This window comes from Harpia harpyja, chromosome 8 (genome assembly GCF_026419915.1).
Source record: "Harpia harpyja isolate bHarHar1 chromosome 8, bHarHar1 primary haplotype, whole genome shotgun sequence".
In the NCBI taxonomy this organism is placed as follows: Eukaryota; Metazoa; Chordata; class Aves; order Accipitriformes; family Accipitridae; genus Harpia; species Harpia harpyja.
Genome location: NC_068947.1, coordinates 12403358 through 12425701, shown reverse-complemented (window position 1 = coordinate 12425701; position 22344 = coordinate 12403358). Strand labels below are relative to the sequence as shown.

At 44.1% G+C, this 22344-nt stretch overlaps 1 protein-coding gene across 1 annotated transcript; it reads right to left on the bottom strand.

Annotated features, from left to right (window-relative positions):
* Window positions 1-1445: 1445 nt before the first annotated feature.
* TMPRSS3 (transmembrane serine protease 3) lies at window positions 1446-22186 on the bottom strand. Its single transcript, XM_052794452.1, has 13 exons — window positions 22058-22186; window positions 20490-20634; window positions 18373-18483; window positions 17243-17359; window positions 15292-15415; window positions 14119-14244; window positions 13341-13384; window positions 12409-12574; window positions 11994-12163; window positions 10247-10342; window positions 8931-9073; window positions 7283-7435; window positions 1446-4331 (listed from the first exon to the last, which is right to left on the bottom strand). Exons 1-13 carry the CDS (start codon window positions 22073-22075, stop codon window positions 4311-4313), a joined length of 1434 nt encoding a protein of 477 aa, XP_052650412.1. The 5' UTR covers window positions 22076-22186; the 3' UTR covers window positions 1446-4310.
* Between the last annotated feature and the right edge of the window lie 158 nt (window positions 22187-22344).

Below are 22344 nucleotides of genomic sequence, written 5' to 3'. Positions count from 1 at the left end.
GCAAGAATTAAGCAAATCCTTTCTCGGGAAAGCCACAGGCAGTCACCCAGGCACCAGAGCCCCACCAGCCTGCCCTGCACCAGGCTCAGCAGGGAACAGTCCTTGAAAAAATGGGTGCACAGGGTAGCATCCCACTTGCTGCAGCTAATTGCCATTTATTTAGTCCTCTGCTAAAGGATTAAAGTAGTTGCTTTGGCCTTATCTTCTAAGGCTACATTTTGCCAAGCTTCTTTTCACCATGCAGCTGTACCCAGCCCTGGCTATGGGGACACAGATGTGTGCTGGCAACCTCAGAGCAGAGGTCTAACATGGGTGCCCGAGGCAAGGCCGGGCTCCTCATTCAGCTGTCAGTCGTGTGCCTGCATTTACCTTGCGTAAACCCACTCCAGCATTAAGAGATGGGGGATCAGTAATTTTTTCACTCTTGCCCATTGCACTTTGCACATTCGTATTGCTCAGACTGGCAGCTACCAAGGTGCTCTTCAGGAAAACAAATCAGTTACGGAGTCAATTTTCTTTTAATCAGGAGAAATTGGTCTGATCATTTTGTGCCATCCACAAGGCTGCATTTTTACCTCTCCCCTGCGAAATTTTGAAGCAAACTGTTCAAAATCCTACCCTTCTAACCGGTGTCAATGCTGGGGGCACAACCTGCTGTCTTCTACTGGAGCAGCAGCTCCACCAGCAAGAAAACGTGTGACAAAAGCAATAAAACAAACTCAGAAGCCTCTGATCATGTAAAATACATAAAAACAGAGATTAAAGGCAATGATCGAGTGTACTCTTTCAGTTCAGATAAGAAACACTTCCTTGTACCTTCCCTAAAGTTAAACAGCTGAAGTAAGCTCATTTCTTACTGTGCTTTATGTAATCTCAGGCTCCTGCTGCTTGCAACTGTGATACTGCTTCTCACAGGGCTACTTGCTGAAGAAAATAAATTTGATCTGCACATCTTAAAATGGTACTATGCGTGCAGAGATACTGGAGAGTGTAGACCTTTCAGGGATGCAACTAGGTTTGTCACCAAAACCAGCAAGATTTCCAGTGCAACACTTATATTCTAAGATTTCAACCTGCTTGCTTTGGATGTTGAAGGCAGTCAAAAAATGGGACCAGCCAGATCTAATTTTTTTTAAGTTCAATGTACAATTCTTGAATTTGCATTTACAGACTTATATGAAACTTGCCAGTGAGACAGCCCCTCTGAGCAGAGCTGTGCAGCATCCTCGCCCCTCTGCAGTGATTGCTTCCTGATGCAGGATGTCTTAGCAAGTTAAAAGCATGTCACCCCTCAGAAAACACTTTGGCTTTCTCAGACACCAAACTTAGGTATTTGTTTTTATGCTTATCTCTGTATCCTTACAGAAATTGCCTTTTTATTTGTACATCTCAAGTGAAAAAAAATGAATTTTGGATTTGTCAAAGGAGAGTTTCTCCATCTGATGTTTTTCAGAGTGTCTGGGAAAACCGCATATTGAATAAAAGTCTCATCTGGTTCATCCAAACTTACCAGCTTTGTCTCAGTTTCCAGGCTTAACTATAATGGTAACAGGAAGAAGTGATGAATGGCAAAGGAATTTTTCTTCACATGCTGGGCATCTCTTGCAAAGTTATGCATTGGATTAATTTTCTGAGAGCCTCTTTATTACATGTCGATGCAAGTTTTCTCCACAGGCTGTGCATACAAGCAGGTTGTATTTCTAAGAGATACTACAGCTGTAACATAATCCTATGTTAAAGCAACCATTTTAACCAGTGATCTGAGTTCACAAGCTAGAAGCTCTTTCATCAGCCTCTTTAATAACGTAGCAGATATACACTCCTCTAGTATAAAGATCTTAAAACCTTCCAAGGTGTTTACCATGAAATTCCTGATCAGGATTAGTTAAACTAGAGCTGCCTTCAACCCCACCTGGTCTGGCAAGCCTCTGGACATGCACGCATGGTGTAGCCAGTTATTTTCATTGAATAGAGAGAAGAAAATCCAAGGAAAAGGAAAGGCTCGGTAACCTGTCATGTAATCTCTTTGAAAAGTTACTTTACTGTCTACCAGTTCATTCCAGCTGTAATACTGACTACCAGAAGAGACCAGCTCATCAATCCCACCTCTCTGAATAGGACACAATGCCCATCTCTGTACAAAACCCTTCCCACAGCAAATGTCCTAAAACCCCATGTATCTTCACCCGGGTTAACACAAAGAAATATGCTAATGTTGTGATTATATTTATTTTAAAACCTCTAGCATGTATGTTAATGGCATAAGCTGGGGGAGGAAAATCCACTTTTACAGAGTGACTCTTTTGTATTCTGCCTATACCTAAAACACCACAGCAAGGGGCATAACAGAAATCAGAAGAAAGATTTGCAGACTCCCTGGGCTAGGTGTACCCGTAAGTGACTGTCATTGATCTGGGGGTCAATGTGGCTTCTTGTTGGGAAGAGTTCACTAGCATTCTACATTTTACATTGGCTTGCTCTTTAATATAAAGGCAGACCACAATGGATACTTATCGTACAGTCTTTTTATGGAAATAGAAGGAGTGCAAAAGGAATTTTCAGGGCTCCTTTCAGAAATATGAAATAACAACTCCATGAGCTCAGAGAGCAGTGCCCTCATCTCCAGACTGCTGATAATACTAAAACATGAGCCATGTTGGGGCTGTGAAAATGTTATGATAATAAACAGTGAACATTAAAACTCCTCTGAAGATGTCTTAGTTACACAAGGTTTCAACATACTTTGTTTTAATTCTGTCATGGTTCTGTCAAGTTGAAATTTCCCATTTCATTCCAGTTTTTGCGTCCCTCTTCTTTTTAACAACATGCCATTTTTGGAAGTGCTGTTTCCATTGCATTGCAGTTTCTTTAACCAGGGTGAAATATATTGATGCAGTGTCCTCTGAGATCAAAGTCTGTATCCACAGAGCAATGTGGAGCTTGACAGTTCATGTGGGTTTGCTGTTGTCTCTCGGTTTTGACCTGACGTGTTGCAGCGAGAATGCAGTTCCAGTTCCGCTGGCACTTTTTTGCAGCAGTGGTGGATGACAGTGATGATGCAGATACTGATTTAGAAGCACTCAGACTGCATCCAAAACCACTTTTTAAGCAGATCAGCAGCACTTGATCAAATGATAAGATCAGTTTTGGCTGATATTGAAAAGCTCTGACAATATTATCCATTATTCAGCCTACCTAGTCCCTGGCAATCAATTCTTAAAATTGACAAGTTTCATCCCAGGATTTTTACAAGGGGCAAGTGCAAAAGGATCAGGCATTTGCCAACCTAATAACACAAGGCTGTTATATTAAAATGGCTTGTAAAACAGGAAACCACAGCAGCACTTCACATATTTTGTCCCTTGCCTGGCTGGCATCAGTTCATCTGCACCACTGATGTCACTAACAGGTACAAAGAGTGTGAGATCTACATTGTCCTGCCCGCAGAGAAAAGGAGGGAAAAGAGGGAAGGCGACTGAGTACGAGTTCCTTGGTGAACTGTACTACATAACGTGAGCTTGGGAGTATTCAATGGCTATTGCACTGCATGGTGCATCACAGAGCAATGATTTTGGCTCTCTAGCCTATTGAAAGGCAGTAAAGAAGCCCCTCTTCCCTTTAAGACTATTCAGTAACCTCAGAATTCTTCAGTTACAGCCTGTGTGTTGCTCATCTCAGAGCTATTTACTACAAGAAAACACCTAAGAACTCAATTTTTAGGGACTTTGTTCACAGCCACATGATAAAAGATGTGAATCCAGAGATTTTTTTTCTAACAAGAGTTGAACATACTTGCCAAATGCTTGCCAAAATTGCCAACTGCTTGCTTCCTGCTTGCTTTATGGCTTCAAAGAAAGCTGCTGCTGCCTGTGCAACAGAGCATGGATCTTATATATGAACACTTTCAGGAAAAGTCTTTTTGTAGTCTGGTTTTTGGAAGGTAAGTACTAAAGTAATAGCTAGCAACCTGATCTGAAGTTGCTGTAGTCTTTTACTCATGATGCCTGCAAAACTTCATTGTGATAGCATCATGGGTTTTCAGTCTTAGCACTTTCTCTACATATGAAATCTGTAGTTGACAGTAAATACGCATACCCATCATCGAGCATCCAGCTGCCTCTTCCATCCAAAAGAGGCTGAATGTGCAACAGTTTTCATTAAGTACAGTTACCAGTACCAAAAAGAAATGGTAAAAAGTAGTCTGTAAAAGTACAAAGCTCAGAGCAAGTGTCCAGAAAAGTGTGGTGGGTCCTTCTGTGGGGCTGGAGCATGATGTGGGTTTTCAGAAGCCCAATGCACCACCACTCTCCTCAGGTCTGCAGTTCTTCTCTCTGGGAAGCAAAACCAGTTATGCATCTATTTAAATGCTCATGTTGCCACCTGCTGAGCTCTGAAAGGGCATGACTGTTTTTTCCCCTGCTATACTAGGGTCACCAGAAGAACCCCGGGGCTGCTGGAGCCACTTCTGCCAGCTGAAGTTCTTCAGATAAACACACCACCTCGACAAAAGAGGTGTGGTGCAATTCCCATTGCGTACACTGTGAACCTGAGCAAATGCCATCAGCTTCTCTCACAGCTTTAGTTCACTGGTTCTCAGCCTTGCATGAGCTGAGACAGGAATATAAGGCTCATAAAGAAATATGGTTATGGGGGATGGAGGAATATATTAGTAATAGTGGTAGATACTGCATGCATGGGACACATGCTTACGGGGAGCTAAGTAGGCTTTGAAGGGGTTTGTTTTATTTCCTCTTAGTTGTTCCATTGCTGCTTTCTCTTTTTTTCTTTTTTTTGCTGGGGTGGGAACCTTTCATGTCTATTCAGATTTAACAGTTGAAGCATAATATTTCTCAGACAGTAATGTATGTAGGTCACTGGCACTCCCCTTAGTGCTATAAACTTTTTGCTTCCTCCCTAGTGGGAGAGCCATTCAAAATGGAGGCAGCAGAAATTCTGTTCACAGTGTTGGAGAAACATCTTGCTAAATGACATCAACTAATTTTCACCACTTAGTGGAAAGCAATAAAAAACTTTCCTTTGCACTCATAGGAGAGAGCCTTTAGCAAAATGTTTGTACCCTCCTGAAAATCTGAGAGACAGAAGTGCTTTATTCAGGTTTCAAAACTGGAAATGGAAGATCAGAAAACACAAATGCCTCTTCTTTGATCATGCCTTGCATTAGATGATTAGCCCTGACAGGTGAGCTGTTATAAAGCTAATTTCCAGAAAGAAAGCTTCTAGGGGCATGCTCTTGGCCAAATTCCTTATCTTGCAATTTTGCATCTCTTAGATCAAAATGGATCTCTTTCCTAACTCCTTTGGTAAGCCTTAGCTACGACAATTAATTTTGTTTGAAGAAAGCACAGAAACTTCTGGAAACACCAAATGAACCCCAGTCCATGGTGAGTAATAGCACGTAAGAGCAGATCAGGACCATTATGTCACAATACAGATCTGCCAGGTGCAAGCCATTCCCTTTGCCCCATTTTCAAAGGCACACTAGTTCTACTTTCTTTTGGTTTGTTTCAGAGTCCATTAAAAAGTGTCCGTGTTTCTATGTTGCAGTTGAAAATCCTTTCTAAGAGGATAAATTGATGAATTAATGTTTACATCTGAAGGATGTCCCTGTGAAAAATTATAACACCTCAGCATTTAGCTAAACAAAGATTTAGCTGTATTCTTTTCCCCTTGATCACTTCTTTATAATGGAGATCTGTGCTTTCATTGGATATGAACTCTTCATCTGAAACATCTGGGCTTCTGTATCTGCAAATGAATCACAACGATGTATATATTTGGGGGGGGAGAAAAAAAAGTAATATTAGAGGTCTTAAAGATTTAGAAATGTTATCCTGTCTTCTTTAGCTTTGTTGAGTGACAAATAGGCATGTGACAGCATAAATCTCCATCTGTAATACAGGTTGTGAAAATAGCATGTGTCATATGATACACAGATGGGGGGCTGAACTGAAATTGCACACAAAACCTTACTTCAGGCATTTCCTTGTCTGTGAATGCTTGATATTGGCACTTTGGTTTGAGGAGGAAGTCTCACATATTTCACAAATGAGACGGGGGCAGGAGTGGTTTCATCACATACTATCACGGTGGCATAGGCAGCTGTCTGGGCTGGGGGCTGTATTGCTGGTGCTGGAATAGCATCATTGCTATTCATTCATTCATTCATTCCAGCAAACTGGGTGCTGGAATAGCAGCACTGGCTTCACTGTCTGTGGAGACCAGGCTAGAGCAGGACGGGACGTATGCTTTGGTGCTCAGGGGGGCTTTGCCATGAAGCTAAGAAAATGACAATTAAGAGCCTGTGCATAGATGTCTGCCTGTGAGCTGTGTGTCTAGGCTCCTGCCAGGGCAGTGGAGGACGGTTCACTTGCCTTGCACGTGCACTATCTAGTGCCACTTGAGGCGTCTTAGTGCACTTTGTCTGACCTCTAGCAGTTGGTCCGGAAGGCCTCAGATCTCCCATAGATCCTCTATCATATCTACCTGAGCCATCGCAGGGCATCTGAGACACCCCCATGGGGATGGTGGATACAACCCAGGGCTAGCTGCAGATCCTTGCCCTTCTGCAGGTACCTGTGAGCCAGGTAGGACAGCCTGGGGTCTCTAAAATGGCTCTAGAAGCCTCTCCTTAGGCAACAGATCCCTGCCTGGGAGTCCACCTGAAGTACAACGACTGTCCCTGCTCAGCTGACTGAACCCAGCACCTTTCTGGCAGCGCTGGAGGGGAGCTGACAGCAGAGGACCTGGTCTCCGGAGAGTGGGCGACCCTCGGGTCAGGTGAAGGTGGCTGCAGCGTCCTCCCACTTCCTTGCCTCTGCTCTCCTTTCCTTCCAGCCAACACCATCTGCCCCCATCCCATTTCTTTGGCCCACTCAGCTTCTACTCCCCAGGCTTTTTTTGTAGCAGCCTCACGGCTTCAGGTAAAGTCCCCTAGCATCTCTTCCCTTGGCCCCCATCTCCTTACTCAGCCCTGTCACACCTCCCTGCTCCCTGCTCTGCACCTCCAGGCCCCCTCCCCAGTCACTCCCGTGCTCCTCTCCCCTCTCTACCCCTGCCCCTGTGCTCCCCGCATCTCGCTAAGACCCTCACACCCTGCCCTGCCCACTCTGCCCACGGAGCTGCCCCCATCCCCAAACATGCCCTGGGGCCACGTGTGCCCGTACGACACAACTGAGCTGGGTTACAAATATGAGCTAAACCCTGTGTGGCACAGGCGGAGCAAAGCGACAACTGGAGATGGAGAGACGGGGCAAAACCAGACCTCCATCTGTTCGTGTATCCAGTCCAGGAAGGAGGTGGTTCGGCTGTAGACGCCCGGCTTGTTCTTTTCTGCACAGCCCACTCCAAAGCTGGTGGTCCCCACCAACTTCCAGATACTCATATCTTCGCATGCTAAAGGGCCCCCACTATCTCCCTGGAGGACAAAGAATTAAAACAAACGTCAGTGCCCCAGAAAAGGAGGGGAATGTCTATTGGGGGGGGTAGGGGGAGAGGCATAGTCCAGTAATTCAAAGTGTCCTGTTTCTGCTCTGTTCTGGGTCCTGAGAAAAGCGTATGTTACAGCAGAAGTTGAAGACTTCTTAGAGATGTATATTAGATCTTATTTTTCTTTCCCCAGTTAGCAGTACAGTACAACAGAAGTAACAGCCTGCTGTTAAACAACATTTAGGTGCTGGGGAGCATGTCTGTCCCGCGGGTAGGGCATTGCTAATCTGCAGTCTCCGTGCCATGGTCTTGGTCCCTCACAGCTGCTTCTCTCAAAAAGCTCCTAGCTATTGAGCTGAGCCGAGCCCAGGGTTGCAACAAGAAGTTAGTACCCCACCTCCGTCCCTGCCTGCTCCTGTGTGCAGTCTTGCGCACTGCTTTTCTGGCCCTTCCCAGACACATTGCTAAGCAGATTTGACTCAAGGCACTCACATCTAAGTACTGAAGACTCCCAATTTATTTTGCTGGGGCAGTTTCCTGCCCCATGAGCAGCAAAGCCAGCACAACAACAGAGAAAAAGGGAAAAAGGGAGCAGGGCTCATTTTGTCACTTGAAGCCGTATGCTGAACGTGCTTCCTTTGGGCAGCTCTCCCAGGCATAGTGACGCGCTGGTGCCAGGTACCTTGCTGGGACCGTTGTGCAAACCAGTGCTTAAATGAAGATCTGTGCACCTAATGCCTTTGCTTTGTCTTGTCCCATGTGTAATTGGGACTGAGAAAATCTGGAAACATGAATTTCCTCCCCAGCCCTTGCTCTTTATCCATGACTAGCTAGGTGAGTCCACATTAGTGTGTATGGGGATGAGACCTGGCACAAGGTGGGCACCGTCATGACTCTGACAGTGATTTTGGATCATCACCACCCTGTGTTGTGAAGGATCCTCTGATCCATCACTGCTATGAACCCCTCTCCCCCAGAGTCATTACGAGTCCTCTGAGTTACTCAAACACCTTTCCCTTTCTTCCTTCCCCTGCCTCACTCTACTCTTTCCAAAATCACATGCTTCTGCTTCTTTACTGATATATGCTTTGTCTGCTTTTCACCACAGGGTTTCTACACCTTGCAGGTCTCCGGAGCTGCTCACAGTGCAGTGCAGTGCAGTGCATGGCAATTCAGTGCAGTGCAGAGGCCACAGCCAGGGCAAAGAAAGGATGGCACCATGCTGTAGCACATGCAAGAAGTTAAGAAATGTCTTAAGTAAATTTGGCTTCAGAAGTAGCAGATACGGTCCACAGAAGTATAAGAAGGGAATTGTAGTACATGAATGCATGCGCAGTGATCGATATTCATGGTAAACAGATTAAATGGCAAAACCCCAAATGTTTGCCCAAGAAAAGCCTGGGAGTGCCTTCTGATAACTTATTACTCATGTTTTTCCATTGCTGCTGTTAATGAGCACAGCTGCAGTTTGGAAACTTCCATACCTGGCAGGTGTCTACCCCTCCCTTTAGGAAACCAGCACAAAGCATTGAAGGAGTTATGATCCCACCGTAGACATCCCTGTGATTGCAAATTGCATTAGAAATCAGAGGAACACCTGCATAATTCATGGTGTCAGATGTATCACCTGTTAAAAAAACAACAACAAAAAAGAAGAAAAATACTGTCTATCTTTGAAGTTAATCTCTATTTATAAACAGAAAATATTTTAGTATATGAAGAATTGGCAAGCAAGGGTGAAAGAAATATGGTTAATATGACAACATACAAGTAAGGCAACTAGGTGTCTCATCACTTACAGAATCCAGTAACCAACAACTCTATAGAGCTGTGGATTATCATGGTATATAATATAAAGCTGTACCTTATATGTTTCTGCTTCAAACTAGACAATCAATGACAGTAATGAACTTAAAAGCTAATTGGACCCTGTCTTCAATACTAGTGCCAAAACTTATTTTGAATGTATTGCCTGTTCTGTTAGTCAACAAATCATCTGCAAACATCTGATTTATTTTATTTTCTATTTTATTTTATTTTATTTTATTTTATTTTATTTTATTTTATTTTATTCAGAGTCTGAATGGATAATTTCTATAAACGGGAGTATTTGCACACTGCCTATTGTCAATTTATAGCTGACTTTTTATGTGGTAAACTTTGCTTTCATTTTTTTCTCACCTTTTGCTATTGTCTGTATGTGAGGTAACATGCTGTTCTTGTTCTCTGAACAATGTGAACACGTTAAACGAGATGAATGAAGAATGATAAAAAACAATGACCTGAGAACTCAAGCATTTTCACATGAAAGTGATTTGGTATATATTACTGATTAACATGGCCTGTGAGTCATGGAAAAAAAAAATAAAAAATTTGTTTTTCGTTGTGACATTGTTCACAGATCCAATTTCTACATCATCCAACCTGCCTGAAAATGTGTACATGCTTTCTCTGAAAACATGGATGGTCGATTCTTGCATTCATGCTGAGCTTTCTGTGCTTGAAGTTGTAAAGGACACAGCCTGTTTGACTGAGGCTGATTACAAGATTGTGGGCAGTGCTGCTGTCTACATGTCATTTTCAACCTTTTCACAGAGTGTACCCATGTATTCTTGTGATAAGGGTTTGTACAGCACTTTTGCAATTCAGGGTAAGCATGAGATTTAGCAATATGTCTTCTTCCCCCCGCCCCAAGATATTCCAGAAAATTTAATGTGGAACAACGCTCCAACCAAATCCTGTGTTTACTGTATGTGAGATGTTTTCATGTAGTGTATCAACAGCAGACTATTTCAAATACCTCCTTCCACAGTTGCTCCCCATCCTGATACCCAACACATTTTCCCTTCTGGGAACTGTTCACCAAAATTAGGCAGACAAATGGGCTCTATGTGACCTATTTTAAAAAAGAGAGAGAGAAGAGAAAATTGCTTTTAAAATTTAGCAAAAAACTGTATGACTCAGTAAAACTTGAGGATTCGGCTTGCTGTGACCTTGTTATGAACACCACCCACTCCCCACACAAATAGCCTGGCAGTTCGGCAGGTCTTTTGTCTTACAGCCAATACCATAGGTTTGAAACAGTACCTACACCAGGCCTAAGTAGTTTCAGGAATAAAGCAACAGGAGGAGGTGTTGGCAGGTCAATAAATTGAAGAATGAGCAAACAAGAAATGCACGGCGTGCACAGCTGATGGGCAGATCAAAGACCCCACGGCAGGCTGCTCAGGCAGAGAAATGGCCTTGGCTAACCACACCATGACTACATGGCACCTCCTAACACGTTTTGTGCGGTGGCACGTACAAAGAGCCGTCTGTGCACATCTCTGCGCTCTTCTGAAGGGACAACAAGATGTCCGGGGTGCTCTTTGCTTCCCACCCATCGGCTCATAGAGTTTCAGTGCCTCTGCACTCTGGGGCACTGAATGCTGTACCTCAAACAGCGTTTGATGCTTGCAGGGCCAACTGTGATGTGTTGAGATGAGCTGGCACTGGGCAAAGGGACAGAAGATACGAGGTATTACTGGGCAATTCCTAGTGGTTCAGCTCTCCACACTGCAAAGATCCCAGCTCAAAGCATCAAGCCCCCAGCGTGGAACCTCCAAGCCCCCCCGCCCCAGGCTGCCCCCAGCCGCCCAGGGCTTAGTGGGTGTCTCGCTCAGGTGTGGAACCATTACTGTTCTTGACAGCATCCCAGACTTATTCCCGAGCAAAAGAAAACAGCACTAGCTGAGATATAAAACAGAACAAAATCAAGCTTAATTTTCATTTGAACTGGAAGTTTGAAGTATTTCAAGGGAATTGATTTAGGAACTGACAGTCTAGATGCATCACAGAGAGCCAGCTACGCATTGCAGAGAGCTCACAGGGATTAGGAGGTATTGGCAGGTGATCATTTAAATTCATAAAATATTATTATACGTTATTTCAATTCACTAACTGTGTCAGCTGTAGGTAGCATCCTGCTGAGAAAATAAATGTAGTTTTAATTTAAAAGCTTCATTATGTTTGAGTTGCCTTTTCTTCTCTTTGAAATTTAAGCTTGATTTTCAGCTTTGGACACTGCTGGATCTCCCTATACTCACAGAAAGGATGTGATAAAAATCTCTGTGACCTCCAAGTAAAATGAGGTAGGGCATTTATTTTAACTAGGAAAAATATTTAGAAAAAAGTTAATGCTTGCCTGTTATTAAATGCCTTCAGTAAGCCAATACCAGAATGGACTGGGAACATTTTGCAGAGCCCTGTGACCGCATTGTTGCTCTCTGTGCCTGGATATCGAGCACAGAGGAGTTCCTGATACTGAGGCCGGAGGGTTTCTGCCGGTGCAGTCTGAACAGGGATCGCTGCCTTGCCATCACAGCTGCAGGCTGGCTACATCTACGCTGCACATCTCACTGCTTTTAGAGGTGGTGGGGATCCACTCGACTGTCCTGGGCCACACATAGGGTGCCAACAGAAATTTCCCTGTCTGTACCAGGAAAGACCCTTCTTGCTTTTAGCTAGAAAGTTGAGAAAGTCAAGTGAAAGCTAACAGAAAGAATTACCATTGAGAGTAAGCGGTGCTGTCAGTTTCATCAGTGCTATATCATTTCCCATTGTCTTGGGTTTATAATTGCGATGGTATATAATTTTTTCCACTGAATATGGGTGAACCTGGGTGTCTTGCTGAGTCACAAAACCAACCTGCACACTCCATGAGCTCGGCAAGTACAGGCTGAAACAAAGAGGTAGGAGAGAGAGAGACTTTTTTTCAGTAAAGACTTGCACTCTTGCAAGGAGAGAGAGATGGTTTAAATGTTACGGAGCAAGCCTGTGAAGTAAAGATAACCCAATCTCTCCTGCAGTTTATTTTTAAGAGAAAGCACAGTGCATTTGCCCTCCTCTGCAGTGGCCCCCCACGCAGACCTGCTGCAAGCAGGGTCAGTGGGAGACCCCCAGCAAGGCGATTTAGGGACTTACTCGTAGACGCAGTGGGCAGCTGTGATGATCCAGCGTGGGGTGATGACGGACCCTCCGCAGAGGTGGTGCCCGTGGAACTGCAGGCTGACCTGCCAGGGCCACTGACGGGGGGAGGACGCGTTGCCCCCCACGATCCGTGGCCCGTAGCTGGCCCGCGTCCCACATGCTGCCAGAAAGCAAAGGTTATGGTCCACGGAGGAAACGCAGGCATGGTTTTGGTCACCTTCAGCCCCTCTAGTCCCAGCCTTGCTGAGGCTGTGAGGTCTCTGCAGCAGGACCGTCCCCATCACCATGGCCCACATCTCGGGCTGTGGCTGCCCCCAGAGGTTTCTCCTCCTCCCTCCCATCCCTGCAGCATCATGTCTGGCAGCCGGTACGGGGGCTGTGGGGCTCACATCTTCTCCCCTGCAGTCGTAGTGCTCAGCTGAGCTGTAAACCCCACTGTTCTGCCGTCCTTAAATGCACAGGGTCCCAGGGGCCCACATAGGCAGGCTGAAGCATCTCATCTCCCCTGGTGATTATTTTGCTGTTGTTTTTTTGACTTTTCATATCCCAATCTGAAAACTAGCTGACATGGAGAGGTGTGGGATGAAAGTTCAAATGTTAAGACTGAACTTCCCTTTCCCTGTTGAGATGGCAAAGAGTTGGATTTACAACATCAGTCCGTGGACTCAACTCACAAACCTTAAAATGTCTGCTTCCTACTGTGATTCTCACCAAAATGCTCCTGCTACCTGATGCTCCCAAACTGTCCTCCCAGCCTATTCTTACTTTCTGAAATTCTTTTAAATTTTATATAAGAAATACAATTTTTCTTTGGCGTGATAAACTGACAGTATAGTATGCCCTCAGTACACAATTCCTTCCAATTCTTGCCATGCAGTGGATGAAGGACAGTTTCTGATTTTATTTTCCCTTTTCCTGATTCTTACCCAAACATTTTAAGATGATCACATTGCCAGAAGTGCATTCCTCTCTAAGATGAAAAGACAGTGCAGTATTAGTTCCAATTCACAAATACTGGTTTTTTTACAATATTGTGTCATCTTCCTGTACAGCTATGTGCACATCAGTATAAGTAACTCATATATTGAAAGAAGTACAAAAAGTCATGTATTCATCCAATCTACTTAGGGCATTTAGCTGAAATACTTAAGTTAGGAGCTTAGACACCATCAGGAGCCTGCAGACCATATGCTGCCCTGCTGAAGACTGCTTCACTCTTACAGGAGGGGAGGCTCATTAGCAATTTTCAACATGTGATCTGTAGTCTCCTTGGTTCCATAGCTTGCTTCTCAGTGAAAGGTAACTAAGAAAAACAAGCAATTGTCAGGAGGAAGAAATGGACCATAAAAGGTTCATAAGCCCACTGGGAAATATCTAGGGATCTGTAAACTGAAACAAACTGCATCACAATGGAAAAAGATAAGAGCCTGGTGTCTATTCATTTGCAAAAAAGGGATCATGGGACAAAAAGGCTTTTCAAATAGCTCATTTTAAAGCCTTTGTTGATTTTAAATGGGCCTTGGATCAGGCTTTTAATTCGTATTCCAGCAAGACTGGTACTGAACCTTGGTCTATGATGCATAACTTCCCCAACCACCTATGAAGTACTACATGCCTGAAAAAACAGGCAACAATCTCAAACTATTAGTAATTCTCCTTTATTGATTGCTCTCTTTCTGTCAGAATGAACAATCTGAGGCATACCTGAGGTTTGTTGCGTTGTGCAGGGATGTCACTTGATCAGCTGATAACCAGTGGCTGAGGGACACGAAATGTCTTTGAAACTGTTTTTCAACTGCAGCCACGGGCAGGTAACCTGAACTCACGTAACTGCAAATAAACCATAAACACAGCTTTCTCAGACAGCGTTTCAGTAATCTGTTGAAATAATTCAGCGGTTCGGCTAATGAAAACCCAGTGTAGCAACCACAATAATCGGATTCTGACACTTCATGAAGTAATCCTATCCTCCCCAAGAAATACCTCTTATAATGTACATGTATTTTTGCCATAATCACGTGTGGAAGTCACACATGCTGAGAGGCATTTAACCGGCAGAGAAAGTAAATTTTAATTCTAACATTGTAATAAAGCTTTTATTGTAACTGGTTGGCACATTTCCTGAAACACTAACAAGCTCATTGTCTCATTTTTCTAGAGTTATGTTTTGCAGCAGGGAGGATGAATAATTTGTAATTTTTTTCCTGTCTTTTTTGTTGAACAATTGAGATGTATTTTATCCTAAAGGCAACAAGAATTTATTAAAAGAAGCTTTATACTGTTAACTATAATGCGCAGAAATCAGAATGACGCCATTGTAAGAAATGACAAAGCATCATTGCAAGTCACAACTTCAAACTCTTTCTCAGTTGTGAAAGTTTGTGAAAGAAATGGCATTTTTCAGGAATGGTATCAACCCAGTAAGAATCGCCTTGCCAGGTTCTTCTCTAATGGTGAGGTGGACCTTAATTCCTAACAGATGTCATGACTTGAATTGTACATATGATTTTTCTACAGAGGAAGTAAAAGAGATGGAAAATGCTCATATGTTTTTTAGTGCCTTTCTGACAGGCTGTAAGCTACTTGAGAGACAAGTAGGATTCAGGCACCTGCACCCCATAGGGAAGATTTAACCAAACCATTGTATTTATCCATCATCCAGGATTTATAGCAGTAATAAATGGTATTTGCGGTGCACAAGTATTCAGGACTATTTCCCACATCATCCCAAATCTCCTCAACCATATCGTTCACAAAGGTGGATTGTTAAATCCGTTTTTCTTTCTAAGCACTAATACAAGATTTCATTAGAAAGATTGAAAACCTCAGAGTTTGTTCAAAATGCCAAACAGGGTTTCTTCCATTTTGTGTTCATACCTCGAGAAACCCAGGTGTTTGCAGGTAGTATTTCCATACTCTGCTTTCCAGTCGTCAGAGCAGACTGTTCGCCAGGATCCAGAAATGAACACTTGCAGCACTGCTTTCTTGCCACTCAACCTGACTTTGAGATTCAGGAGAAGAAAAGCCTAAGTGAGTTGTGAAGAAGAACCACTGGGTACACAACAGCATCAATGCACCACTGTGGCATCCGCATTTCTTGGCTCACTGAGTTTTTGCTATTTGTCTTTTTCATCACTTGGATACTTCGACAGAATTTTTCTGTGCCTTTTTTCTTCCCCCTTAAGGAAGGCAACCAAGGCACGCTGAGCTAGAACAGCCAGGAGGAAAAATTCTATGCTCATGGGAATGGGTAGGGGATGCTAGCTCTAATACAGATGGAGAACGCTGCCTTGCCCTCCAGTGAGCCTAAGCAAGTCTTGCTGACCGCAGCGAGTTGGAGCTGCAAGTGCTTGGCACCAAGGAAACCTATGATCAAGACACATGATGAAAGGTGGTTGACACCTCCTGCGCCGCACAGCACAGTCAGAGAGGTGGACGTATTTGCACCCTGCCGTCCCTGGGCTCCCATGCAGTTTCCTACCTGCTTCCCTCTGCTCAAATGGGGCTGGCGTGTCTGGGCTGGTGAGCGTGCAAAGGCTGAGGAGAGGAGACATGCGCAGGTTGGGAGCTCGTCTCCCAGGGACTCCCTCCCCGTGCCAGCCCCGTTCTGCTCAGCACAGCCCTTCCCCACGGGCAGCTCTTCACACCAGCCTGGCCCATGGAGCCAGCACTGCCGCAAGCTGTGCTGCCTCCGGCCAAGAGACCGATGGGGAAATACTGCTGGAGGCCCAGGTGCAGACCCATCACCCATGGTCCCTTTGTCCTGCATGTCGCCGTGTCCTCCTCACGCCTGCACCCCGCACCACCGCCGCTGCCGGGGCGCAGGGCCCTGGATGAGCAGGAGGCACCTGGACCTGGGAGAGTCCATGTCTACCTGGTCTTCCCAGGGAGAAGGGAGGCCATGCGCAGGGTCACTGCCGGACAGGGGTTTCCCTGCAGGCACCCACGGGCCAGCGTTATGGCATTGCAAAGGCAGACAAGAAAAGCAGACATATTGCCCACAGGCTCCACTGGGGCCTGAAGCCTCCCTGGGGAAAACACGCCAAAGGTTGAAAGGATCGTGCGGGGTTAGCTGTAGCCAAATGCTCGTGGTTCTTGTCATTCCTCGTGCTGCACAGACAGAAAGCTGTGCTGCCTCCTTGCCTGTAGGTGCAGGAGTCAGAATTACAAGTGCACTGATCTAAAAATAAGTTATTCTGTTTACTAATATTAGAGCCCTTTCCCTCCAGTGGCTGCAAACACCACAGTCATCTTTCATAGCACAGGACAGGGAGGGACCATTTACAATGGCCCTGTGATTCCCTAAACCATTACAGAGAGAAACTCAGGCATGGGAGCATACATTTCACGCATGAAGCAGCAAACTCCACAGTACTCAATGCACAACAGGCAGTGCTGATCTCTCCCCCTCCCATGTGCCTTAAGATAATAACAGGCTTTTGCAATCTTCAAAACTGACACAACAAAACTGTGTGCCAGTGAATACAGAGAGTGCTGTATATACACACCATAACGCAGTGTTGGTATACCTTGCAGGCAGAGGAAATGTTAGCAGTCAAAAAGCATCTAGACTTCTTATGGGGAAACATGCCAGATATGGCAGTAGCAGTATTCAGCAATCATCACATTTACCTTAAGAGCAGTCTGATTTCTCAGAAACTGTACATCAATACCTCAGAGAGGTTGTTCTTCTGAAGTGGTGATTTAGATAATCCATCAGTCTCTACCTTTCTTGTCTCACCCAAACTCTTTACAACATGCATTTCTTGATAACGTGCCAGATGCTACAGGAGGAGGTAGGAGGGATTTATAATCAAATTTAAATTACCACATCCGTACTCATCCTCCCCTTCTTTACAGTTGAAGACACCATTGCACCTGGCTGATTTCTGGATACACTTAAAGGATGATCGGCAGCGAAACTTCCCAATGCAGTTGTATTGGACTAACAAGAACGAAAGAAAACAGGGTGATGAAAACACACTTGGATATTAATTTAACACTTCTGACTTCCATTATCTGGCCAGATTTCTGTCTTTCTAAGGAAAAGATGACTCCTGTACTCTAGGAACTTTTGAAATACAACCTGGAGGTTGCCACATGGTGCTGCTAAACTTATCCATTAGTAATGACTTGTAGGATGAGTGAGCCTTGCTGTCTGTGCTTACTCCTTCCCAGCTCCCTCTACCCAGTTTATGTTTCACTCCAGGGCGAGTTTCTGCCTGGTGCCTCAGCCCCTCAGCAGCAAAGCAAGGAGACTGTCCTGGTTTCAGCTGAGATAGAGTTAATTGTCTTCCTAGTAGCTGGTACAGTGAGCGGCTGCGTGGTGCTTAGTTGCTGGCTGGGGTTAAACCACAACAGTCCTTGCAAGGGTCTCCCTTGCAAAACATGGCCAGTGCACTCTCTTCCTGAGGGGATGCCTCAACCTCCCGCAAGCTTATCCCCGTTGCAGGTGTGAAGGCGCTGCTCTAACATCAACACATTTGGCACCTAAACCTGGGCAGGTCACACTTTCCAGTTGCAACTAAACTCATTCTGCATTTTCTTTTCCTTTGTAGAAGTTGTTTGTGATAGGGGAAAGTTCTTTAATTCTTTGGGAAGAAACTTAGAGAACTGAATTACAGGACAAAAATATGATGTGTGCTACCCGAAGCCTCCCCCAGTTTCTAAACTCTTAGCTCACCACCCAAGGGGAATTGGTGAAGTTTTACTAGAGAAAGGTTTCCTGGAGCTGTGGGTTCCTCAGTGTTGTGAATATTACACCAATCCTCTCATGAGTGCCAGATCTGTTTTGTCCCTACATGTAAATAAAATTTAAAGCTATCACATCAACAAGATTTTTTGCTTCAGCAAACAAGCCACAGTAGCAGTTTAATTCCATCCTAAGTAAAAGGCTCATGAAAAATTAAGCATTTGAATGGTTAAGCGAGAACTTAATGAATAACTAATTGTACTCACCTCCCAGGCCAATGGCAACTGCTAGGATTACTGCAAGGAATAAACCACAGATATATGGAAAGTATTTTAGGGAGATAAAAACATGGCACATTGAAGGTGGTTCGATATCTCCTAGAAACCAAACAGAGAGAACAGCTTCTGTGAAGTTAAACCAGCTTGAGTTTGCAACGAAAAAGATTTATCTAACATTAAACTAGATGTCAGTACTAACCCCTGCATACACTTCGTGAGCTGACCTGACCCGGAGTGGTTCAGATCCCCCGGCTCAGGGGCTGAGAAGGCTCCAAGTGCTTTGGAGGTGGCTGGTGCTCTCAGACAGCGCTTCAGCATTTGCCTCGCAAGGGGTCTGAATCGTACCCTTACAGAGCACCTGGCCTGTCCTCAATGCAATCGAGAATATGAGCTCTAAATTTTTATTATCCTGGGCTACATCACACTGCGAGCTTTAGAAGTATACAAGCACCTCTCCTGAAAACATGAGTCCCAGAATAAAAATGAAATTCAGATCTGTTTTGTTTGTGTAATCAAACCTGTGTGCAGGGTACAGGTATACTCTCTGAAGACTTCAGAAAGCTCAAGTGGACTAACAAATTCTTTCAGTGGAAGTAGCAAAGAACAAACTAGTTTGAGTCTCCTCCTTATGACTGTTCCTGCCTGTGATGCCTTCTGACTCTTGCTGGTACCAAGCCTGTGGTCTCGGTGCTCCCTCCAGCCGTAGCCCCAGGTGGACACTGCTCTGAGCACTGTGTCTGGGACAACAGAAATTCTGGGACGAGGACGGAGGCCACAGAGCTCTGGCTTGTGCACCAGGGAGCTAAGTCCTGTGCATGATGCATTCCTCCAGAGTTGGAGTAACAGAGGCACAGAAACAAGTAAGAGGAGCCTAAAGATTCGAACAGGAGCAAGGATATTGGAAAAAGACAGGACTAGCTAGTAAATAGGTGTTCAAGACAAGAAGGAGGAAAGTCACTGGTCCTTTTGGACTTGGAAGAAAGGTTAACTGAAAATGATAGAAAGATAAATTTGCAAAAAACAGGACCCCCAAACTAGTCTTGAAAAATGTGAGGAAAGGCGTTCTGTTCAAAGTTTTGCTATAAAGACAAGGAGACAACTGAGCAATGGTTCAAGGCTGAGTTTTGAGTTTTCAAGGAAAAAAGATGCATACAAAGTTAAAATATATATCAGTAGTAATTGCTGAATACATTTCATGAGGTGGACGAGTCCTGTTCACCAACCACCTCCATAGCTGACCTCAACTTAGTGATATTGTCAATCTGGAAGACAACAACAGATTCCACTAAAAATAATGAACGGTTCACTTGTTTCAAGCGTATTCTGATATACAAAGGGCAAACTATGGGAAAATAGCATACACAGCTCGGTCATGGGCACACAACGGAACTGGCAGAACCTTGTCTCCAATTTTAATTCATGCAGCTCTTAACTCCCTCATTCTTCAAGCTTTGAGTTTGAGATTGGCAGACACTTAAAACTGGTCAAGGATGAGGAGTGTCTCCCAGTGCTTATAGACTGACAAGTAAATCCCAGCCTACACAGACTCTCTCAGCAGCAGCTGAATAACTGATTTTGGCAATGGAGTTGGTGTCTGGTATGCCAAAAATCTTAGATAGCTGTAGTAGCTAATGGACTAGAAAATTAAATTGCTCTATTTTCATCCTTGATGCTCAGCCTGTCCCTGTTGGAGTTAATGATTATTTTTGCCACTAAACCTATGGGAAGTAGCAAACATGCATGCTATTCCTCCAACGCTGCTGTAATTGTATACTCAGTTTTTTAAGAGACCAATTTCCAGGTTGGTAAAATTTCAAATAAGCCATTCAAAAATGTGTCTGAAAAGCATGGGCAAATATTTGCTATGTGGCTGAAGTGTGTGAATAATCTGGCTGTGAAAAATGCTTGCGCATGCAAGCCGACACAAGAAGTCATCATCTGTTAATATCCTGGCAAACCTCACAGCTGGGGGAGTGAGGTTGTGTTTCTTCTTCCTCTAAGGGATTGTTTTCTCTGACTGAGTGGGCTAGCATAGTTTTGCAAGGCTAAAGGCCTACATTAGCCGTTTGGATTACAAAGGTCAAAAAGCTGTGCCGTATCCCTACCAGATCCATCTGCACTGGGGTCCACTTTTGCTTGTGGTATGCAGAAAAATCTTTTGAAGGAAAACTGAATTTCTGGTACTGGTGGTTCATCTTCTGTAATAGAGATGATTTCAAGACTTCCAGTAGTGGGATTTGTCTCTTGTACCTGACTCAACCGGAGAAAAAAGAAAAAAAGAAGAAGATAATCACCTTGTAAAATGTTATCATAGAATCATAGAATGGTTTGGGTTGGAAGTGGGCTTTAAAGGTCATCTAGTCCAACCCCCCCTGCAATGAGCAGGGACATCTTCAACTAGATGAGGTTGCTCAGAGCGCCGTCCAACCTGACCTTGAATGTTTCCAGGAATGGAGCATCTACCACCTCTCTGGGTAACCTCTGCCAGTGTTTCACCGCCCTCATTGTAAAAACTTTCTTCCTTGTATCTAGTCTAAATCTACCCTTTTTTAGTTTAACGCCATTAGTCCTTGTCCTATCATGACAGGCCCTGCTAAAAAGTTTGTCCCCATCTTTCTTATAAGCCCCCTTTAAGTACTGAAAGGCCTCAATAAGGTGTCCCCGGAGCCTTCTCTTCTCTAGGCTGAACAACCCCAACTCTCTCAGCCTGTCCTCACAGGAGAGGTGTCCCATTCCTCTGATCATTTTTGTGGCCCTGCTCTGGACCCGCTCCAGCAGGTCCGTGTCTTTCTTGTGCTGAGGGCTCCAGAGCTGGATGCAGTACATTGTTATGTACTTAACGTTCATGAGAGGAGCTCTTATAATTAATTTACCAGCAAACTACTGAAGTTAATTTTTGTTCAAATTTCTCTAAGCACCATAGATACCTTTAATAACTCACATTGGGGGTGTGAATCCATCCCCTGCTCTTTAATCGCAATAGGAAACAAGAGAAAGACTAAAAAGCATATGACACCTGCACAGCACCTGACAGGATACTCATGCAGGGGCCCACTGAATTTTACTCCAGAAAACCTTTGATCACTTTCTACACAGTGAAAAACAAAACAGGCTACAGTAGAATTCAGGGTAAATAGATTTGAAATGCTAATTTCTGAGTCTGGTTCTGCACAATGTCACTGGCAAAAGGAATCAGATTTTTGAGCTCACAGTGATGTGAAATAGGTCTAGGTTTGTTAAAGACAGTGGAGCTGGTAAGCTGTGAAAGTGGTGTGTTTGCAGAGTCAGTCCCAGAAAATGCTTACAATGACACATTATAGGCAAAGAATACGTGTTTTGTCTGTGAACACTATATCTTTAAGTCACCTGGAATATCTTTTCACCTTTCAGCAAACAACTAAAATAAGATTTCTATTCTTTCATTTGATAAAATTTCATGTACATTTCAATGAACATAAATTAAATTTTATATAGCATCTGCTAGCTTTAAGGCAGAGAGAAGGACAGCTTGCTGTGCATGATTTTTAAATATTTAAAAAAAAAAAGCCTTCTAACTCATACGTGAGTTGTCCATCAGGAAACAAAACAGCATTGTGAAGTATACTACACGAAAGCTAAACACTGATGTGGCATTTTTTTAGAGGATATCACATGCTCCTGAAGCTTCACTCACCTCTTCCTGAGAAGTCATAGTTAAAAGCAAAACTGTTTTCTTTCTTCATTATCAAAAGAAACCAAAAGGAAATTCTGAGGTTGCTAAGCCAGTCTGCTCTGGAAAGGTTTTCACCGAGCTGCCCACAGCTGCCCGTTCAGTTATCTGCTGCATACGGCATTATGGCAGCAGCCTGTGTAATTCAACCTGGTGAGGGGTATCAGGTAGCCCCGGATGGCATGGCTACGGAAAGGGGAAGATAAAAATTCAGCATGCTTTTTAATTAGCCTAAGAGTGTCAGGTAATAT